This window comes from Sceloporus occidentalis, unplaced genomic scaffold (assembly GCF_023333645.1).
Source record: "Sceloporus occidentalis isolate IW3139 unplaced genomic scaffold, rSceOcc1.0.p SCAF_47, whole genome shotgun sequence".
In the NCBI taxonomy this organism is placed as follows: Eukaryota; Metazoa; Chordata; class Lepidosauria; order Squamata; family Phrynosomatidae; genus Sceloporus; species Sceloporus occidentalis.
This window is the reverse complement of record NW_028317027.1, coordinates 4486309-4507965: the sequence shown is the minus strand read 5'-3', so window position 1 is coordinate 4507965 and position 21657 is coordinate 4486309. Positions and strand designations below refer to the sequence as shown.

At 37.5% G+C, this 21657-nt stretch overlaps 1 protein-coding gene across 1 annotated transcript in view; it reads left to right on the top strand.

Annotated features, from left to right (window-relative positions):
• The window catches only part of LOC149289258 (neuronal PAS domain-containing protein 2-like), a 47508-nt gene that overhangs the window by 7724 nt on the left and 18127 nt on the right, over window positions 1–21657 (top strand). Inside the window, exons 5-14 of the mRNA XM_089490903.1 lie at window positions 2528–2648; window positions 3274–3387; window positions 9360–9478; window positions 10864–10946; window positions 14191–14297; window positions 15292–15439; window positions 15582–15663; window positions 17841–17982; window positions 18644–18753; window positions 19729–19818. Of these exons, the coding sequence (XP_089347029.1) occupies window positions 2528–2648; window positions 3274–3387; window positions 9360–9478; window positions 10864–10946; window positions 14191–14297; window positions 15292–15439; window positions 15582–15663; window positions 17841–17982; window positions 18644–18753; window positions 19729–19818 (1116 nt within the window). The remainder of the gene's footprint in view (window positions 1–2527; window positions 2649–3273; window positions 3388–9359; window positions 9479–10863; window positions 10947–14190; window positions 14298–15291; window positions 15440–15581; window positions 15664–17840; window positions 17983–18643; window positions 18754–19728; window positions 19819–21657) is intronic.

Genomic DNA, 21657 nt, shown 5'->3' with positions numbered 1-21657 from the left:
AAGTTTAATGTCAAAAGTCATATACGATGTCAAGACTGAGCACAGCAACAAGACACAAGATAGTTATACTGCATTAGCAAGCTCTCTGCCAAGCAGACATTTCAAGGCAGATAGAAGTTTCCTTGGTGAGCCAAGGAAACTAACTGCAGCAAGTAAAAGGCTCATAAGGCTTACTTACCTTTACAATCAGAAGATGTCCAGCAGTGCCATTAGCTCTGCTGAAAAAAGTGGGACCCTGGTACACCCATGTACTGTCTGGAAAAGTCATACCTCTGACGTGGAAACAAAGCCAAGCAACCCAAAGAACACAGGGATTGAGGCAAGAAAAATGGCAGCAGGGGCTCTGGATTGATGAGTAAAAATGTTCAGCTGTAGCAGAAGGCAGTTTGTTCCGGACGGACTGGAGAGCGGTACAAAATTGAGTATTTGCAGGCAACGGTGAAGCTTGGTGGAGGTTCCTTGCAAGTTTTTGCAAAATGGAGTTGGGAATTTGATCAGAATTAATGGTGTCCTCAGTGCTGAGAAGTACAGGCAGATACTTCACCATCATGCAATACTATCAGTGAGGCATTTCATTGGCCCTAAATGTATTCTGCTGCATGACAACGGCCCCAAACATACAGCCGAAATCATTAAGAACTATCTTCAGCATAAAGAAGAACAATAGAGCGATGGTATGGCCTCCGCAGAGCCCTAATCTCAACATCATCAAGTATGTCTGGGAATATACGAAGAGAGAAGCAACTGAGGCTGCCTAAATCCACAGAAGAACTGTGGTTAGTTCTCCTAGATTTTTCTAACAACCTACCTGCCAAGTTCCTTGAAAAACTGTGTACCTACATTATCATAGTCATATAAGAGACAATATGAAAAACATTGGTTTTACTTTACTACTTTAGAAAAGACAGAAAAATACTGAAATGTCTTTACAGTAAGCCACCACTTTTTTGATACTTGTTAAAGGGAGTTTTAATTTATTGATCCAGTGGGTCCAAATATATATATACACATTTTAGAGACATCTGGATACATTTTTACATAATTTATGTTTAAGACGGAAGGTGAAATCATAAAATTTTGATATCATTTTTAGATTATTTTGGTTAGGTATTGACTCTAACCATGCTTGAGCATCAGATTTGTTAGACTGTAGAATAATTAATATATATTTTTAACTTAAATAAGTAAACAATTCTCTGGGAAGCAAACAAAATTTGTATACCAATATTGGTATAAACTGAGTATACCAATACTGGGCGTACTCCCCTGATGGAGGCCACGTTGCCCACTCTAAAGGGAGATGTTACTGATTCGTGCCCTTTTTTCAGACTCCAATCACCGTACAAGGTTACGTCAGGAAAGAGCTTTAATATCTTTTATATTGTTTTTTTTTAATAGATTGTCAATACATTACTATTAACTGTCAAAACACTGTGATACATTTGATATGGTGTTGCTTAGTAATGTTTTTTTGTGTCTCTATCATTGTATTCTTTTAGAAAAACAAATAACGCATTACTAATAAGTAGATATGGAAACCTGGTTTGTCCAGCCTTCAGTACAAGAAAATTCACACTATGAATGTCTGTATTTTGGTATAGACATGTAATTATTCTGTTGACCTATTGTAATGAGCCATTTGTGCCTATGGCTATTGTTTGATCTGGCACTATTGATCACTTCCCACTAACATATATACTGTTCACTTGCTCTGTAAATGTCTCTTGCACTACATGCAATACATGTGTAGAAAGTTTGTAGTAAGGTTCTTGAGCGTGTTTTATGATTCTCATTCATGAGGTTTGGGAAATACGTTCATGATTTTTTCCAACTTCATTTTTTCTTACAACATATAAACATCTCCTATTCTTCGCGGTTTGTCTATTTTATGTTCGTTTTATAGTGAGGGCTTATAAAATTGCACTCTCTTTTTTGCTCAGGAATTGAAGAAAACGGCTATGATTTAGACATGATGAACTTAAGCATCTTGATAAAACTCTTTCAGTAAAATTGTCTTTTTGTCTTTCACCTAATCCCGCCACATAAAGACGTAACCAAGATGCATGAGTCAGAGCCTTTATGTCTCTGTGAGCTGTGAGCTTAGCATGATGGTAATTTACTTAACAGTAGATATCATTCTAATATATTTTTATGTAGGAGTATAGATATTAAATCTAATCTTATGGCAGATATTGAGTGTGTATCTGCCACACGCATGCTGATTCACATTACATGTAAGAGGAAGACCGGCAAGAGGGACCGGGGGGGGGGGGAATTAACAAGGATTTTATGGACAATTTTTCTGCTAATGTGATGGGTCCCATATTCTCAAACATATTTTCCAACACAAAATTTCTAATGTTTCTGAAAATTGAATAATATCTAGCACAGGTCTTGGTGTTTCAGTTGGAACATAACCTAAAAGTACATTGATTTGGGTTTTGATCTTAAACTTGTTTCTGCGTCTGTTTGTAAGTGTAGTATTTGTATATTTTACCAATATTTGTTATAACTTTTTCCTCTACAGTCAGATATCATGGATCAAAATTTGTTGAATTTCCTGCCAGAGCAAGAACATTCAGAGATATATAAGATATTATCATCACATATGCTTATCACAGACCCTGCTTCTCTCAACTGCTTGAACTGTAAGTTGTTTTGAACACCTGTTTTATCAATGACATCTTGTCTTCAACTGAAATTATACCTATGGTATTACTTCTGTACAGTGTGGTAGGATCTGTTTCCAGTCATGGCCAGTTATTTTTATGGTGATTTTACCCTATGTTGTTCATCACACAGAACTTCCATGACCAGATCCTCACACATGATATAGAAATTCCAGCAGCTGGTTAAAAATAATGTATTTTTTTAAATAAATAAAATGATAAAAAAGTATACATGGTGTGAGAATAATTAGCCAGATAATAATATCCAGAAAATAATTATACACACACATATGGCACCTATCTTTCCTCAACTGCTGCTTATTATGATGTGGGTCGTATTAGTAGTCCTGATAACTACATACTAAAACTATATTTAAAATAAATGCATATTACATTGTAGTATGTAAAATATCTGGAGATCTGCACTACAGCTGTTGCAGACTCTTAAAGAGTACTGATTGTGAACTAAGGTCGAGAGGTGAGAATGTTTACCCTTTCAGCCCTAAGCAGAAATTGAGAAGAACTACACATTTGAATGATCACAATTGAATGATCATTATGGACATCACTGTTGTAATTTTGTATTGTATTTCTGTTGTTTAAGCTGACAATGGGCTGGAGTTTTGCTGTCACCTTCTAAGAGGCACTTTAAATCCAAAGGAGTTCCCAACATATGAATATATTAAGTTTGTTGGAAATTTTCGGTCTTGCAACACTGGTAAGTTAAATTAGTTAATGATGTTGGATGTTGAATATAAAGCACACAATCGTACATTGCATTTTGTGAGGAAAGTACAATATTTGGAGTTTCAGAAACTCTTCAACCTAGATTCATCAAGATTGCCTATTGAACAATATTAGCACAGTATAGATCTCATAGTATAGTTCTTTCCAACTTAAGTTAGTATTTTAAATCTGTGGTTTTAGATAACAAGATTTCATAAAGGCATAATAAAACAGATATGAAAAATAACATTTAGCAACATTTAACAATTTTGGGGACAAAAGGAAATTGTAGTGTTGTGTTTGGTTAGATGGCACTGGGCTTCCGCGCAGGCATGATGTCATCAACTGGGCGGAGCTTGCAGGTACATTAAAATGACAGTTGGCAGTTATTTGGTGTCAGTAGGACATAACAAAAATTAAGGTGTTATAATTTCTTCTTAATTTCTTGTTGTGTATTTACTATAGTGCCATTAATAGTATTTCTCAGAAAAACACTTTATGTTTTAAACCCATAATGATTGCTCTCTTTATTATCAGTATAACGAATAGCACTACAATATACTAAACAAAGTCAAATTTACTCTTACGTACCTTTAACTCTTGGAATGGGGAGCCCAATGGTCTCCCAGGCCAAGTTCCGCCGTCAGGAGTTAAAGGTCTGTACGAGCGACTCTATTGGTCGCTCATAAGGACCTTTAACTCCTGGAGCAGGGAGTCCAATGGTCTCCCCAGGCGGAGTTTCGCCGTCGGGAGATAAAGGTTACATAGTTACATAGTTACATAGTTCATAAGGTAGAAAAAAGATCTAAGTCCCTCAAGTTCAACCCTTCTACCTAACCTTCCTATTCTTGATCCAAAAGAAGGCAAAAAACCCCTAATTAAGCTAATTCCAATTCTGCCATCAGGGGGAAAAAATTCCTTCTTGACTCCAAGAGGCAATCAGATTTCTCCCTGGATCAAGAAGCTCTAAAATATTAATGTTCTTCTATTTATAGGTCTTTAGGAGCGACTCTATTGGTCACCGGCAGGGAGCTCCTCTGCTACCTGCCGGTGACCAATAGAGTTGCTTGCATAGACCTTTAACTCCTGGAACCTCCCTAGGCCGAGTTCCGCCGTGAGGAGTTAAATGTCCGTACAGGCGACTCTATTGGACATTCATACGGACTTTTAACCCTTGGAGCGGGGAGATCAGTGGTCTCCCCAGGCTGAGTTTCGGCACCAGGATTTTAAAAGTCTGTACGAGCAACTCTATTGGTCGCCTGCAGGGGGCTCATATGACATCAACCAATGAAGAGCAGCTGCAGCTTAATTTTTTTATCTAGCTATATAAACTAGAGAGGAACCTGATAAACCGTTCAACTATAACTTTTCATTTCCTTCAGACTGTAAGCTCATGAGTGGGGCCCTCAGAAGCCCACCATTACTGTCTAGAACTTTATGTGAAGGTTCCAGGGTTCTCAACTCCTGATGTATCTGTATGTATTAATGTATATTTGTTATGTATGTGTTACCTGCCCCTTTTAAATTGTACAGTGCTGCATAATTTGTTGGTGCCAATAAATTATAGATAATATTAGTAATAATAATAATTGAATAAACTACATCAGGTCACCTTCAGTTTTAAGTGAATTGGTAAACAATTTGATGCAAGTCTTTAGGCTGTCATGTCAAGCTTAGAGTTTGCACTTCTTATGTAGCCGTTCAGCTCCATTTAGCTAAAAGAGATTTAAAAGCATTTTATGAGAAGTGAAAAGGCACTCCTAGTTTTCTGCACTCTGTATGTCATATTTTGTTCCAGAGAGAAACTATTCAGATGCCTCTGGTGTCTCTCCAAATAGGTCATCCTCTGCTGAGATTCCTCAGCGTGCCTTCTACAAACCACAGTGCATTTCCTCTCCATGCCTCTCAGGCGTTGTGACTCATTGCCCTTACTTCACCTCTGAGGTTCAAAGCATGTTGGTAACATGTAAGGACTAGCTTGAGGAGGGATGCATATTTGTGCAGTTAGCACAGCTTGCCTGGCATGTCTGATGAAGCTCTTTGTGGTGGTGTGGAGACCAAGGAGAGCCCTTCAGCTGCCAAACCAATGGCAGCATCCTAATTACTGTTTTCTTCCTGTATTTTTCTGGTCGGATGGTTACATTTTTCCAAGTGAGTCATCGTTTCATAAAGATCAACTCCACCAAAAGTATTCAGATGGTCCTGGATTATTTGTTTCTAAAAATACTGTTGACTGAATAAGGGAATACATCTTGAAACAAAAAACAATAATGTTTTCAGCCAAATACTGTGTCAGCTGAAGCAGTGTTGTTCTTAGATCAGTAATGCTAATAAACTGGCTTACAATTCGCAAATGCTAAGATAACACACCAGTGAGACGCATAAGAGAATTGTAGGAGCTTGAACTCTTATATATTAAGTATTGTTAAAAACATTTAAAATAGATCTAATGCTTTTCCCAAATCCTACGTTTTACAGTTTTATGCACTAAATAAACCCGGGTAATGCGAATTAAAATAACCTGAGGAATGGGTTTTAACGTCTTATTTCAGGGTCTGTATTTCTATTCCCCTCCATTATAAGTACATTCCAGCCTTATTTTGTGTTAAAAAGCATTTTGGTCTCCATGTTTGATGGCTTCCAGTGGATTTTACTGCATGCAAATCAGTGAAAGCATTCTTTAGTTACTGAGGTTAGGAAAAGAGACTCCTTTTAACTCCTCTCCCCAGCTTCCTCTATTGAAAACAATGAGTGTTCCTGAGTACACTTCTTGCATATGCTCAGAGGAATCCAATTTATATTTAATAAGGGTGCCATTGAAATCAACAAGGTAGCACATGCTATTTACATGTATGCTGTTTGAACAGTGATGTTTCCTAGAATACATGCAATGGGCTACTGTTTCAGGGCTGCTCAGCATGTGCAAAAAGTTTACATACTAATGCTTGTTGTTTTAGTAGAGACAGCCAGCTGAGGATGAAAATGAGACACTTTAATTAATTAATGACTTGCGCATGCATTCCTCTAGTTGCATGCAAATATGCTTTGGAGCCTATGCAAAACATAAACATATCCTCTTTAAATGTATTTTCTAATTATCTGCCCAAAAGACTATCCTTTCACTTTTGATACATTCTCCTTTGGTAGAAGATGACATCCTTTGTACGAGTGGGGTGAGAAGTGGAAACTAATTCTTACTAATTCGTATTAAAATAGTTCCTTACTTTAAAACAAATATTTTAACCATCAACAACACTGACTGACAAGCAAAAAGCAGCAGCATTTTTTAAAAGTGATTTTACATATCGTGTGAAAATGTATATGTTTTATAATGTTATACAAGGCTTTTAACTAAGTAGGACACTTTTATTATAATTCTGTAACAGAGACACAAGAGTAAAGCAGCAGATACGTTTAGTGGTGCTATTTTTTTATATAATAAGTTTTTATTGGAGAGTTTTGATTAAAGATTTTTTTTTTGCATGTATATCAAACTCTGTTACAGAGTGTGTTGGTTAATGACAAAGATATTACAAGGTCAAGGGAACACCGAGATCATTTCATTCTATGTGACCTCGATACTCCGTTTACAGAGTAAATACATCATAATGCCAAAAATACAACACAACATAAAGATTGAATATTTCAAGATAATCAGTTGCAAAGATAAAAGGAACAAAATTATAAGAAAGTGTAAAAGAAAACCAAAGGAAAAATTAAAGTATAACAAAAACAACCATTATGGTGAAAGTTGTGTATGTTTTCAGATATTTATGGATTGATCCTAAACACGAGTATGCATAAATTATATTTCCAAGGAGTGTAGTCATTGCTGCGATATGAGGTGGTTTATCTATGTATATGTGTCATCTTTATTCTAACCCTCAATTTAATGATATTTGATGAAGTATAGCTAGGGATAATGAATTGATTTTATGAATATGTTATTTATTTATTTTAATCATGCTCCTTTGATGGAAAGTTTTCCCATATTTTATTGAAAGTGCTCATTGTCTGGTTGGCCATATGGAAACCCAATTCCATTTTTCTAGTTTCTCTCATTCTTTTGATGATCATTGGTATGGTTGGAAGCTGATCCGAGTTCCATAGTTTAGCTAAAAACTGTTTAAAAAGCATAAAAGCTATATTTAAAAGTTTCCTGAATTTGTGTGGTATATAATGCGGATAGATTCCCAAAATCGCTATCTTTGGATCAATTGGAATCTGGATTTTTAGGATTTCACTCATGTGTTTGTATAATTGAGATTTGATATACTTGTGGACAGGACCAAAATATATGTAGATGAGTACCAATTTGGTTGCATTTCCGCCAACATAAATTCGGTCTTTGGGGATAGAATGTGTGCAATTTCTCAGGTGTGTAGTGCCACCTATAAAGTATTTTATTCTGATAGTTTTATACATTTGGTTGGGCCTTTCAGTAAAGCAAACGATTGATCCCATTGTTCATCATCTATTGTTTCTTCTATTTCTGTTGCCCAATGGTCTAAAAATTTTATTTTGACTGTAAAAATATTAGTTAACAATTGTTAATACATAAAAGATACTAACCCTTTTATATCTGTTAAATTGTTTAATTTCGATTCCATAAAAGCAATTTGTGTATTAGAAAATCTCTGTATGAAAGCTGGTGAGTTTAAGTATTTTTTTATTTTTAAATAGTTAAAAATTTCTCTGGGGCGAAGATTAAACTCTTCCCTCAAACATTCAAAAGATTTCAGTTTTTTTGAGGTAATATTTGAGAAATTGAATTTATCTTACATAATACCCAGTTTGCGATGTTTAACCCAGGTATATTAAGGTGTAGAGTTTGTATTGGGGCTATCTTTGACAGATTGTTTTCCAAATTGAAGGATTTTAAAAATGTTATCCATGTTTTTAATACATAAGTTAATGTTGGCATGGTTGCTTTAGGTTTGATTGGGATGTTGTTTGCCCACATGACATGTGAAACTATAGGATAGCTTAGAGGATTTTCTTCTATTTATTTCGCCTATTTTTTTTAGGGTTTGAGAGGAATAAGACTAGTTGAGATTATATGGCCGCCTTGTGATATAGTAAAACATTAGGAATCCCCATACCTCCTTTGAGTGTATGTCTATATAAAGTTGACATACTGACTCTAGGGGTTTTTTTTTTCCTCTAATATATCTATTTATGGTTCCTTGGATAGTTTTAAGGAGTTTGACTGGAAATTTTAGAGGAATTGTTCTTAAAAGGTAAAGAATTTTTGGTATTATATTCATTTTAATTGCTGAATTTCTTCCAAACCATGAAAGGTTAAAACCTTGCCATCTTCTTATATCCGCTTGGACATTTTTCCGTACATTTTTTAAATTGTTGCCCGCTATGCTTGTTGTATTTCTATAAAGATCAATACCCAGATATTTCAAGTTGCTTTTTCGCCAATCAAAATTGTATGACTCATGCAGTAAGGATTTCGTTTTTGTATCTAGGTTTAAAGTTAATGCTTGGGATTTGTTGTTGTTTATTTTGTGATATGATACTTTGTTAAACATTTTAAGGTCATTAATTAGGTGAGGTAGGGATTCAATAGGGTTAGCATGATGTCATCTGCAAACATTGAGATTTTATGTTGTTCAGTTTGGTTTGGTAATGTTAATATTTTTGTTTTGGCGAATTAGTTGTGCAAGTGGCTCTAAAGAGAGTATATATAAAAGAGGTGACATGGGACACCCCTGTCTTGCTCCATTATTTATGTCAAAAATAGGAGAGTGGATTCCCAGACAGATTTGTATAAATTCATCAGGGATACCATATCTCCTCATGCATTCCCCTAAGAAAGACCAGTTTAATCTATCGAATGCCATCTCTGCATCCAGTTATTATAATGCCACACGGTTTTTGGGAAATACTGTGATGAGAACCTAACCTGAGGATAAAGTGTTTTTGGAACATCTGAGGTTGTGCTTTTCTTTGCAGTGTCTAATTCCTCATGCAATGGCTTTGAAGGAACTGTTTCAAGAACATATCGATCACAGCTTGGCAAGCAAGTATGTTTTGTCGCAACAGTTCGTCTTGCAACGCCTCAGTTTTTAAAGGTAAAACATTAACTGAATTGGCTTTAATTCTATTAAATCCCCCCAAAAATCCCAATATTTATCACACATAGTTTTAAGTAACCTGTCATGTTTGATAAAATAATAAGTAAATAAACTAAATACAGCATGAAAAATACCATTTCTAGTTCTGTCCTTTCCCTGAACTAAACATTTTCAAAGTTTGCCTCATTAAAGGAACACTCCACCCCAACATACGGTAAATTAGATCTACGTTGAGTCAATGCAAATGGGTGCAGGGATTTCTGTCTTATAGGTTTTAAATTTAAGTCTGGTTTTCTCTGCCTAGTTCTGCTGATTAAGGTTCTGTTCTTAAGTATCCTTCTCACGCATGCGCTACAAGAACATGTCAGCCCAACTTGCATGCTTGTGAGTTGAGTGACAGCCTTTTCTAATTTTGAGAGCTGAACGGCCATTGTGAAAGAAGTCTCATTTTCCAACTCCTTAAAACAGAAACATATGCAAACTAAACAGCATAATATTTTTTAAAAACTTGCATTTTTAAAACTATTTAGGGAACGTCACAAATCAATTTCTTTCAAAGAATGCTTCATTGGTTAAGGGACACAAAAACAGGTACATAGATAGTTGCCATAAAAAACTGAAACTGAGTCTTTTTAATGTGTTTTACACAATTGACAAGGAATAAATCAATGACAGATCTGCTAAGGTTTAAAAATACTATCATTGTTATTACTAGTATTAGATTAAAAATATTTTTTTCAAAAATATTATGCTGTTCGTTTTTTTGCATAATATCATGGTTTCAGGTAGCTGCAAATCACCCATTTGTATGTGTTTTAGCTCTTTTATCGTAGCCCAATTTGCTTGCTAAATACCGTGTTTGCTCGACTATAAAACAAGGTTTTTTCACAGCAAATGCCCTGAAAAATACTCGTCTTTTATATTCAAGGTCATTTTATAATCAGACCACAAATAGAGGTCAGACTACAAGACTAAGATCCAGATCCTCCTGCACAGACAACCTCCGCTGTTGCCCTCATAGAAGCCCCGGCGTGACATGACCTTCCAGTGCTCCACCATAGAAGCGCCGGAGGAAGTACTGGCCAGCAGCAGCGGGGGTTGTCTGCACGCATTGTGTAGACGTTCACCGGCTGCCTGAGAGGAGGATCCCCCACAGTGCTGCAGGGGACCTGCATCCTCCTCTCTAGCAGCCGGTGAACGTCTGTGCTATGTGGGCAGACAACCACCGCTGCTACCTGACACTTCCGCTGGGGCGTCTATGACGGAGCACTGGCGTGACATGACCTTACGGGGCTTAGTCATGGAAGCTCTGCAATTTGTGTAAAATTACTAGAAATAATTTTGTTACTTTCAGTTCACTTGTGTCTTGCATGGATTTGCAGGAAATGTGCATAGTTGAAGAATCTTTTGAAGAATTCACGTCAAGACATAGTCTAGAATGGAAGTTCCTTTTTCTAGATCACAGGTGAGTTTGATTTAATTTATAGTATCCGGAGAATAATAAAACTTGGCATGGTTTCATTGGTGCTCAACTGTATGGAAGATTAGCAGAGTCACAGAGATTAGCAGAAACACTATATAGTTTATTGTTAAAGGGAATACATTTTGCCAGCTATCTACTGTACTTTTAATATAACTTTCCTTGGAATGTGTTGTAAAACATTTCTAAGGGTTTTTTTCCACTAAAATATGTGTGCAAGTAAGTTGAATTCACTATGCATTATGAAGCCCTTCTTGCATGAAATACTCCTTTGGTGGACCCTTGTAATCCCGAGGGGTCTATTCACTAAACTGAGTGCTTGCAAGTTGGCTAAAAATGCTAGTTTGCAACAGCCAATGGAAGATGCAATACATCCTCCAACTGCTCGTGACCTGCTGGTGCACGGGAGCATATATATATTAAAGCTGGACTTGTGCATTAAGATTTTATTTTGAAAAAAATTGTCTATTTTGTTAATTTATACAACTATCCCAAAACGAGGAGGGAGTCCAACTAAACACACAAAAGCAAGGCTGACATTCACTCCATCAAGCTCTCTCACACTTCTCAGTCCCTTTTCCACAGCTCTGCGTCTTGTTCTCTGCTTCTTCTCCTCCTTTGTGTTCTCCTTGTTTTCATCCTTCTTTTCTCTTCTCCAGTGATCTACTGTGTCACCCTAGAGCACTTCTGCATCAGGGCAGAGCCTCAGCACACACAAAGGGGACCCCGATTGGGGTAATGGGGAACAAGTTGTCCCTGTGGTGTGTGCTGAAGCTCCACCATGATGCAGAAGTGTTCCATGAGGCCTGATATGCATTAGATAAACGATGTTGGCTTAAATATTAAGGCTTTCCAAATCCCGGCCTTCCGAATGTGTCGATTAGGGCTGCAACTTACGATTATTTTTATTTTAGTTGGCCGATTATTTTTTCGATTAATTAATCGGATAAAAAATGTAATTTTTTTTCAATTTAAAATAATGTAATAAAAAACTTACAATTTACACTTTCATCTCTTTATTGCAATGGCCTCTCTCTCTCTATTCACCTTCTTATTTTACTGACATAATAATAAAAGCTACAAGAACCCAAACACAGTGTTTCTCAAACTAGGTTTTAATACAAAGTTATTAGTAAATATGAATTCATATGTTAACTATTTTTCATATTTAATAAAAACTATGAGAAAAAAGCCTTGTTTAAATTTTTTTTATTTACCAAACTGCCCCTGGTTATGCACATCTGACCCCCAGCTTGCTACTCTGCCCCCATATATGCCTTATACCTCTTATATGCCAGTGATATGCAACTGAGCCCCCTGTTATACCTTTTACCCCAGATATGTTTTATGCCCCCCCTGATATGCCTAATATCGATATCCCTTATACCCCCTATATGCCACTGAGCCCCCTGATATACCTTTTACCCCCAGATATGCCTAATATCGATATGCCTTATACCCCCTATATGCCCTGAAATTCATAATACCCCCATACACCACTATAACTCACCCATACACCACTCTGGCTCCTCCCCCTCCCATACACCACTCTGGCTCCTCCCCCTACCATACACCACTCTGGCTCCTCCCCCTCCCATACACCACTCTGGCTCCTCCCCTTCCCATACATCACTTTGGCTCCTCCCCCTCCCATACATCACTTTGGCTCCTCCCCCTCCCATACTCCACTCTGCCTCCCCCCCTCATACACCACTCTGCCTCCTCCCCCTCCCATACATAACTTTGCCTCCTCCCCCTCCCATATACCACTTTGCCCCCTCCCATACTCCACTCTGGCTCCTCCCCCCTCCCATACACCACTGCCTCCTCCCCCTCCCATACATCACTTTGCCTCCTCCCCCCTCCCATACTCCACTCTGCCTCCTCCCCCTCCCATACTCCACTCTGCCTCCTGTCAGCCACGTAGGTTCACAAGACACCAGGGAGCCGGGTAGAGAGGCAGAGTGCCGAATGGAAGGGGGAGGAGCCAGAGTGGTGTATGGGAGGGTGGCTCCCATACACCCCTCTGACTCCTCCCCCCTCCCATACACCGCTCTGCCTCTCTACCCGGCTCCGTTACTGACAGGAACTTTCACTGCAGCTTCATAGAAGCCTCAGCGTAAGTGAAGGTGAGTAACGGAGGCTGTCTGTGCGATGCAGACCCCCCACCGGCTGACAGAGAAGATGATCCTCTGTCAGCCGGTGGGGGTCTAAACGATGCGCACAGCCAGCCTCCGTTACTGCCCTTCACTTACGCTGAGGCTTCTATGAAGTCAGTAACGGAGCCGGGTAGAGAGGCAGAGTGATGTATGGGAGGGGGGAGGAGTCAGAGGGGTGTATGGGAGGGGGAGAGAGACGGAAGTGAGAGACCGGCCGACAGTGAGGATAATCCAGGTCCCCTGCAGCGTTGCGGGGGATCTGGATTCTAGTGTTATAATCCGATCTCTGTTTGAGGTCGGATTATAATTTTTATAATCGATAAAAATCGATTCGATTAATCGATAATGAAAATCGTTGACAACGATTTTCATTATCGATTATTATCGATTTTATCGATTAGTTGTTTCAGCCCTAGTGTGGATAACTCCACTATGTGCTACTTCAATAAATAACAACAGACTGTTGAAAAACAGAAGGGAAAATTTGCAATAGCATTAAAATCGACAATATGCAAAACTGACAATAACATTAACACACGTTAGGGCTTACTGGTATAGAAGGAGAAGAGGGCCCTGCTTTTACGAGCTTACAAACTATTAGGAGAGGAAAAAGACAGAAGGTGAGATAGGGATGATATGGTAGTAGCAGAAGCCAAACTGTATGTCTAACTCTACATACAGCTTACCCGTTAGATATTTGGACAGCACATTAACATGCCATGGCATTATAACAATTGTACAAGTGCACTTTATCCAGTAAATATACCTTAACTCTATATCCTGTCCTTTTCTATTGCATTCTTAAGATTCAACTTGATGTGTAGTGTCTGTTCTTTCAATTTGCCCCTGATGATGGAAAGTCCCAGTCAGCAGTCACATTCCCTTCAAGGTGTTTATTGACTTTTCCTAGCTGAAAGCTGCAAAATACATCAGGAGCTGTGTTGAAAAGAAAAGTATGGAAACACGGCTAATCTGCTTTATGTGTTTTTAAATTGTTTTTAGCGTTTAATCAAACTGTTTATATTGGCCTTGTATTATCAGATATATACTACATTTCTTAACTTGTGCAGGGCACCACCAATCATTGGATATTTGCCTTTTGAAGTCCTTGGTACATCTGGTTATGATTATTACCATGTAGATGACCTTGAAATATTAGCCAGGTGCCATGAACATTGTAAGTATTCCACTACTCATGATGAAATTATTTTCGGTTAGCATGGATATGTGTATGTGCACATCTATTACGTTTGGGGCTATAGATATATATATATATATATATATATATATATATACAATAGATACATAAGAGGGCCCTGCTCATCTATCTTGTTCTACTGTACTGCCTGTCTTAGTGTTTGCTCTTTAAAAAATTATTTACAATTTCACTTCAACTTTTGTTGTCAGATTTTGCTGTTATACAGCATTCCAACATCTCTCCATTTTCATTCCCTTACTTTAGCCACTCTGACTTCCAAAGTTATTCAATTGCTCAGAAATTGGTTAATAAAAGAGGGAAAATATAAAAGATCTCACATTACAAATGTAGACATAAATGAAAAGTGGGGAAAGCAAACATGCTCACAGTTCTAACAATGTGGTTGGCTTTTATTAGATAACCTAACGTACCCCAAAATAAATGGTATTAGTAACAATATGTTGTTGCCAATTTCAGTTATGATAGCAACTAAAACCAAATTTCTACCCCAAGTGCCAGGAGGCACAATTTTTACTCTGTCTTTCACGCAATATAATCAATGTACAGTGGGAAGTCTAATGACATATGGTAATCTGGTCTTTTCACTAAAGGGGATGTTGTGATTTCAAATGCTTGACTTCACTGCACATTATGAAGGTTAAGACTTAGCGAGCTTCTGCTGCAGGAAGAGCTTGGTTGGCCATGTTTAAATCCAACACTACTAAAAATTATCCTGCGAACTCCCCTTTAGTGAATGCACCCCAAATCCCCTTAATAGCACATTGATGGGGGGTTTAGCATGTTGTTCTTATGACACATGGAGCCATCTTAAATAGTCGAGATTTGCTTTTCTATACTATATGTGAATGCCCCATATTCTAAAGAAACAAACTGACAGAGCGGAAAATGTGGCTAGTTTTTTTCATGTTTTATAGACATTACAAAAAGAAAACCTTTTTTTGAATCTTAACAGTAATGCAATTTGGAAAGGGAAAATCTTGCTGTTATCGCTTTCTCACCAAGGGCCAACAGTGGATCTGGCTTCAAACACATTACTATATCACATATCATCAGTGGAACTCAAAGCCCGAATTTATTGTATGCACACACACTGTTGTCAGGTACGTCCCATTGGCCCACTTGTTGGGTAAGTGTATTCATTGTTTTATGTGTTTGTGTAACTTTGATTGTGTTGTACATAAAGTATAATAAACCTGGAAACACAATCCTCTGCATATGTCAGCTTGTTTTTATAATTATTAGTTATGCTGATGTACGTGTAGAAAGAAGAAAAGAAGTGAATTTAGAAGAAGCTTCAACTGAAATGATCTCCTCAGCACTGAAGGTAAAATGTAAAGCCTTGTCTACATGAAACAGTATCATGCCAAAACAAAGGCTCTGTAACTGTAAAATGCAATCCAGTTAGATTCTAACCGCATGGTATTTGTTTCAGAACTAGAAAAAACTGAGCAATACCGACGTAAGAAATCTACCAAAAGCATGATGATAATGGAAAAAAGCAGGCCTAGCCATGTAGGTATTGGCAGAGGCTACAGACCTATATTTATTTTGGTTAAGGCTGGCAGTGTGTGCTTATATTGGAAGATGAAAAAATTATATTATTTAAGTAAAATTGGCTGTTAGCATTAATACTAATATTAATATAAATGGCATCATGCTAATGTTGGTAGAGATTGGTCTAAAATACCGATGTTTGTAAAAGACAGCAACATATGTGTCTTCCTGTTCTGCAAGAAAACAGATGCTGATATCACAAGGGCATAAGACGCGTATAGCCTGACAAACAGTTAATGAAAAATATGATTAGGCTATATTAATGAATAACTCCTGCCCATCGAACAATGTTGGGTCTATATAGAGAACGAAAGTAGATACATGAGCATGGAACCCTGTAGTTTGCATTAACTGAATTCACACTGATTTACTGCATTCACACTGGGATAGACAGCTGGTAACTAGTTGGCTACACAATTCTACTGGGCAAATCTGTTTCATAAACCATGCCAGAGTTTTCTGGATCATCAGAGGCATTCGGAGTGAAAGGGACAAGCAAATGTTTTTACTTCACCTTGTTAGTGATTGTAGCTGTTCCTCACCCAGTTTTATTCCTCCTACACAGCTGTTTCTGTTTCAGTTAATGATTCAACCTATATATTAAAGTAGCACCTGTTTTGTATAATTGTTTAATCATACACCTAACTATATGCCAAGAAATGTCTGACTTTGTGCACCTAGAATTGATGCTGTTTTGAAGGCGAATGGTGGTCATACCAAATATTGATTTGATTTAGATTGTTCATATTTCCCCATGTATAAGACGCACCTTAATTTTGGGGCCAGAAATTTGAAAAAAATTGTATTAAATAAAATGATTGTACTGGCTGCCTGGGCATGATATGAGTGTGATTGATGTTATCTGCTAGCAATTGTTAGCAATCACACTCCTATCATGCTCAGGCAGCAAGTACATGCACATCACTTTCAGCCTCCCTGTGCCCTTCCCCCCCTACTTACAAATCCATGATATCACACACACACATATTTACTCATTCATTCCCTCATTCACGCATACTCGTTCATACACCCTCCCCCACCCATACCTGAACTGCAGATCTTCTGGTGACGCTCGTAGACTTCCGTGGGGGCCACTGTTTCCCTCTGCGTTGCTCGAACTCTGAGTGAACTCCTCTTGTCCCGCCTAAGGGAAACAGGAACCGAGTGGAGTCATGTGGTGTGATGTACATTCACGTGACTCTACTGGGTTCCTAAGTAGCCTCGACGGAACAAGAGACACTGCTGAGCAACACAGAGGTAAGCAGGGCCCCTGTAGATGATTATTTCCGGTAAAAGAAAAAAATCTACAACCACTGTATAAGACGCACCCAATTTTTAGACCCCAAAATTTTCAACAAAAGCTGCGTCTTATACATGGGGAAATACGGTAACTCTCATTTTGAAAGCATTCTTACTTTACAGCATGTTTCACACCTGCACGAAACTTTAGCACAGTACCCACATCTTAATTAGTCATTGGTCTCATCTCAGACATGCCAATGCCATGCATGTTTGATCTCCCTCTCTGTGTTGCTACCACTTTGGCTGTATGAGGCTGTTCCACATACCTAACAGCCTTACAGTAGGTTAACAAGATGATAATATATTATGGAATTACTAACTCGACTGATTAAAGCAATGTCTGAGTCATAAATCCAATTTAGACTGCATATTTCACCTGTATCCACTTGTTTTAATTTGTCCTCTTATTAAATATAGACAATGCAATAGATTGCTGTGTAAGTAAGTCGGGAGTCCTACTAGTTTTAAATGAAGAATGGTATTGCAAGAGCAAAGAGTAAGTTACCATGTTACAATCTTACGCCTCTCTTCAGTATCTATCGAGGGAGATACCTTTTGTATATTGTACATTATTGTGTATATTTGTTATTATTGTGTGCATTTATACTCTTTTTTTCTGTGAAATAAAAAATGCTTTGCTTTCAGGAGAGAGACTTAGGTGAGGATGCCGATCAGCACTTTACTGCACTAGAAGTTAGTGCCTCACTTCTTAGCCCCAGCCGCACACCATCCGTATCCTCAAGGAGCTCGCACAAATCCTCACAAACCCAGATGTCCGAACCTACATGTAAGTAACACTATTTGTTTTTAGTATGGATAGAGTGCGGCTAGTTCACCACCAATCAGATTTATTTAGGTTTATACCATCCACTGCAATGTGAGAGTTTAATTTGGCTTTCCACATGTGGTGTTGGCAGTGAAGATGGTATTTAGAAACAGATGCCATCCAATGCAAATAGCCAAGGGGAACTATTTAGATTTAGCAGAACGAAAAGCAAATCTAGTACTCCTCAAATAAACAAACTGTATAGAAATATAAAAAAGCTTCAAGATTTAAAAATAATAACACCCCTGTTTTTAGATAGATAACAGATAGATATTGGATGTTGTAAATGTAGCTACTTACTTTAAAAGTCTTTATTAAGTTATTTGTTATACAAAACATGAAAATAAAACATGCCATTATTCCGTGAAGAGTTTCTTTAGCTAAATGCGATTAAAAAATGTAAAAAAAAAAACCCATACAAGATATAAATAAATCATGGTTCAAAAAAAGGTAAGACTCCAATATTGTGACATGCTGAAAAATAATAACAAAAAGTATGTAGGAGCGAGTGTTCAGAAGAATAATTTAGAAAAAAACTAATTATTTGGATAGCATGACTTTATTCCTTCATTATCGCTTGTATAAAATCATCTAGTGAGTTAAAACGTTTGGCTTCTTTCAGCTACTCCCACAAAGCTGATTACAGAATCCAGCAGTCAGACCTTGCAAGGAATACCCAGAATGCCACTTGATGTAGCCCTGCAAAGAATGAATCAGCCTGTCTCAATTCAGGTATAGAACACATCATGAAGGTGTCATACAATACACGTTATGTTAAGACAGGTCTCTGTGTAACCATAAACACGCACCACATAATATAAGGAAGTTCAAAGTCACCTAATCTGGTTAAATGTCAGTACTGGATTGTTTTGTTTCCTTAAATCTTGGACGTCAAGTGTACCGTTACTAAGAAATGTGTCATGTGTAGACGTACAATGGAGGCTTCCTCCCACAATATGTGATTTCTGTCGAAGTGATGACACGAGGGCTGTTTCATATTTTTCGCATTTTTTTTTTTGGAAGCTGTTGGATGTCACAGTGAAAGGAGCACGCCATTAATTTGGCACTCATTGTTGTGTGGTCATGCTTTGGATGATTATTTCGGTATGGAGCTGTAGATTCTACTTATGTCTTTTATTTGCACATTGCAATTACAACAAAAAAAAGCATGAGACAGTCCCCAGTAAAATGCTTTAACATGAATGCAGCTGTATTTCAAAAAAAAGTATATCACTGACTGGGATATCCACGTGACTGGGATAATCACTCTAGATTAGGTTTCCAGACCCTAAGTGACGTGAATGTGGCTTAATAGGATCTCTAAACACTCCATACCGTGTGTTATTTTCTTTTTACCATACTTTATGCCCCTTTTATAATATAGATTTCTTCACTATGAACTATGCATCACACAGGGTTAACTCAAGCCTTCTGGTAGGGACATTTTCAAGGCATGGGCTTTTACAATGCAAAATGAATTCACATGGTTGTAACCACAGCTATCCTAAATAAACAAATCACATTTTGCTTCAGCATCTGGCTTGGAGATGTAAGTGATGGAAAGAAACATTAAGATACTTAGTAGAAGCAGAGATATTAGTGGACCATAAATAAAACATTTAGTTGGGGTAAAGTGAAAGGAGAGGGTAACGCTTTTCATCAATCATACTCATTATATTCATGTATACTGTTATACTCTTTATACAGACTCCGGTACCTGCTCAGTCATGTGACCTGCTTCAACAACAGCTTTTGGAGCAAGATCCGCTCCCGAACCAGACCTCTCCTCTAGCCCAAGTAAGTCTTCCTTGCCAATTACAAATCTTTTAGATGTTGGAAAAAAACACCATTAGCACAGACTCCTACTGAGCCGTACTGAAATAACAAAACAGCCAGTCTGTGAGGAAACTGTACAGAAGAGAGAGAAGAGGCGAAGTGGCAACATGGAATAGAAAGGCGCAGACAGCTAGGGGGAATGAAAAAAGATGAATATGCCAGATTTCAATAGATATTATAAGAGACGGGGTTAATTCATGTTTTTATTGTGGACCAAGAGAGGCAGTTAAAAAAAAAATCCTAATAATGCAGACTCAGATTTTCAGAAGGTAATGAGATGTATGAACTATTTCCTGTATCACCAGAAATAAACGATCAAATTCATTTTTACTGTGCATGTTATTTTAAGATAATGTTATACAAAACAAAGTAATAATTCAGCACATTATCTTAAGAAAATATTATGCTTCCATGTTAGAATGATCTGCAGCCCCAACAAAACTGTTTAGTAAAACTGAGAAAATATCACAGGTTAGCAGGATTTCTTAAATAAATCAATTGTAATGATATACTCTTCCTATCTTTATTTTAAATACACACTTTCATTTTTCAATGCATTTGCATTAGTATGCCAAAATAATCTCTCTGCTCACTGAATTCATAAACCAACAGGCTGCTGGCAAGTAGCAAGTGCAAGTTTGAATTAAGCACCCACAAGCACACACACACGCACACACACACACGCACACACACCTAAAACCCTATCCTGTGTGTCCCTCTCACCCCCAACCCACATCTGTTTATCCCAAACTCAAGATGGGAGTTTATGCCTCCCAAAGGCAATTTTAGGAACTTCAAACACCCATTGCACTGGGCAGATAAAGTGGGTGGGGATATACTGAGGGGTACCCCAAAATGTATTTTATTACCCCCTGCCTCACTGCATATGGGATGGAGGAACAGGGGTGGTGATTGTCTCCCCCCGCCTTAGTCAGTAGGGGTCCCTGGGACCTTTTTAAAAATATTTAAACATATTCTTAAATGAATATGCTGTGAGGGATGCTGCTATGTGAGACAGGGATGCATGTTGTGATCCATCTTGCATGCCTTCACCTGCGACTCACAAAAGTCATCTTTTGTGCCTTTGCCTACAACTCATAGAATCTAAAGTTACAACACTTGATTGTATGGATCATGCAAAATGCAACATTGTGAGGAATAAGAAAATCATATCAGTGAAACTTGTAGAATGTAATTAAGTAATTTTTGTAAACCAAAATTACCCATATTAAATATGAGGACATAACAGCAATATAGATATATTGTGCGTCCATCCTTTAATGTAATGCAGGAAAGCATAATATTGATTAGTCTTTTGTTCAGACTGTATACAATATAAGTCAGTATTCTGGTGTGAAATCATGATGTATGTTACATTTACATTATTAAACATCTGCTCAAGAACCAGCCTTCTGCAGCTATGAAAATAACAAAAGACATAATTTAAGCAACAGTGATACCCATAAGCAAGCACAAACAGTACCATCTGTATGTGAAGGCATCTTATGTAACTTTATTCGTGATCTATCTAAATAGAAGACTAACTGAGTTGCATATTTACGATCAGGCATGTAAAGTGGTCTGTTCTACTAACAAATTAATACAAATTGTTACTTGGGAAAGGTTTGAGGTTGCTAAAATCTATGTAATATATGATAAGGGAAAATGAGCCCCAGTTTTGTTCATTGCTCAAATGTTATTGATCTTGCAGTTCATTATAGGGCCCTCAATTTGTTATGTTACATACTACTTGTTATGTCCTGTCTACCAATTGTACAGCGCTATGGAATTTGATGGCGT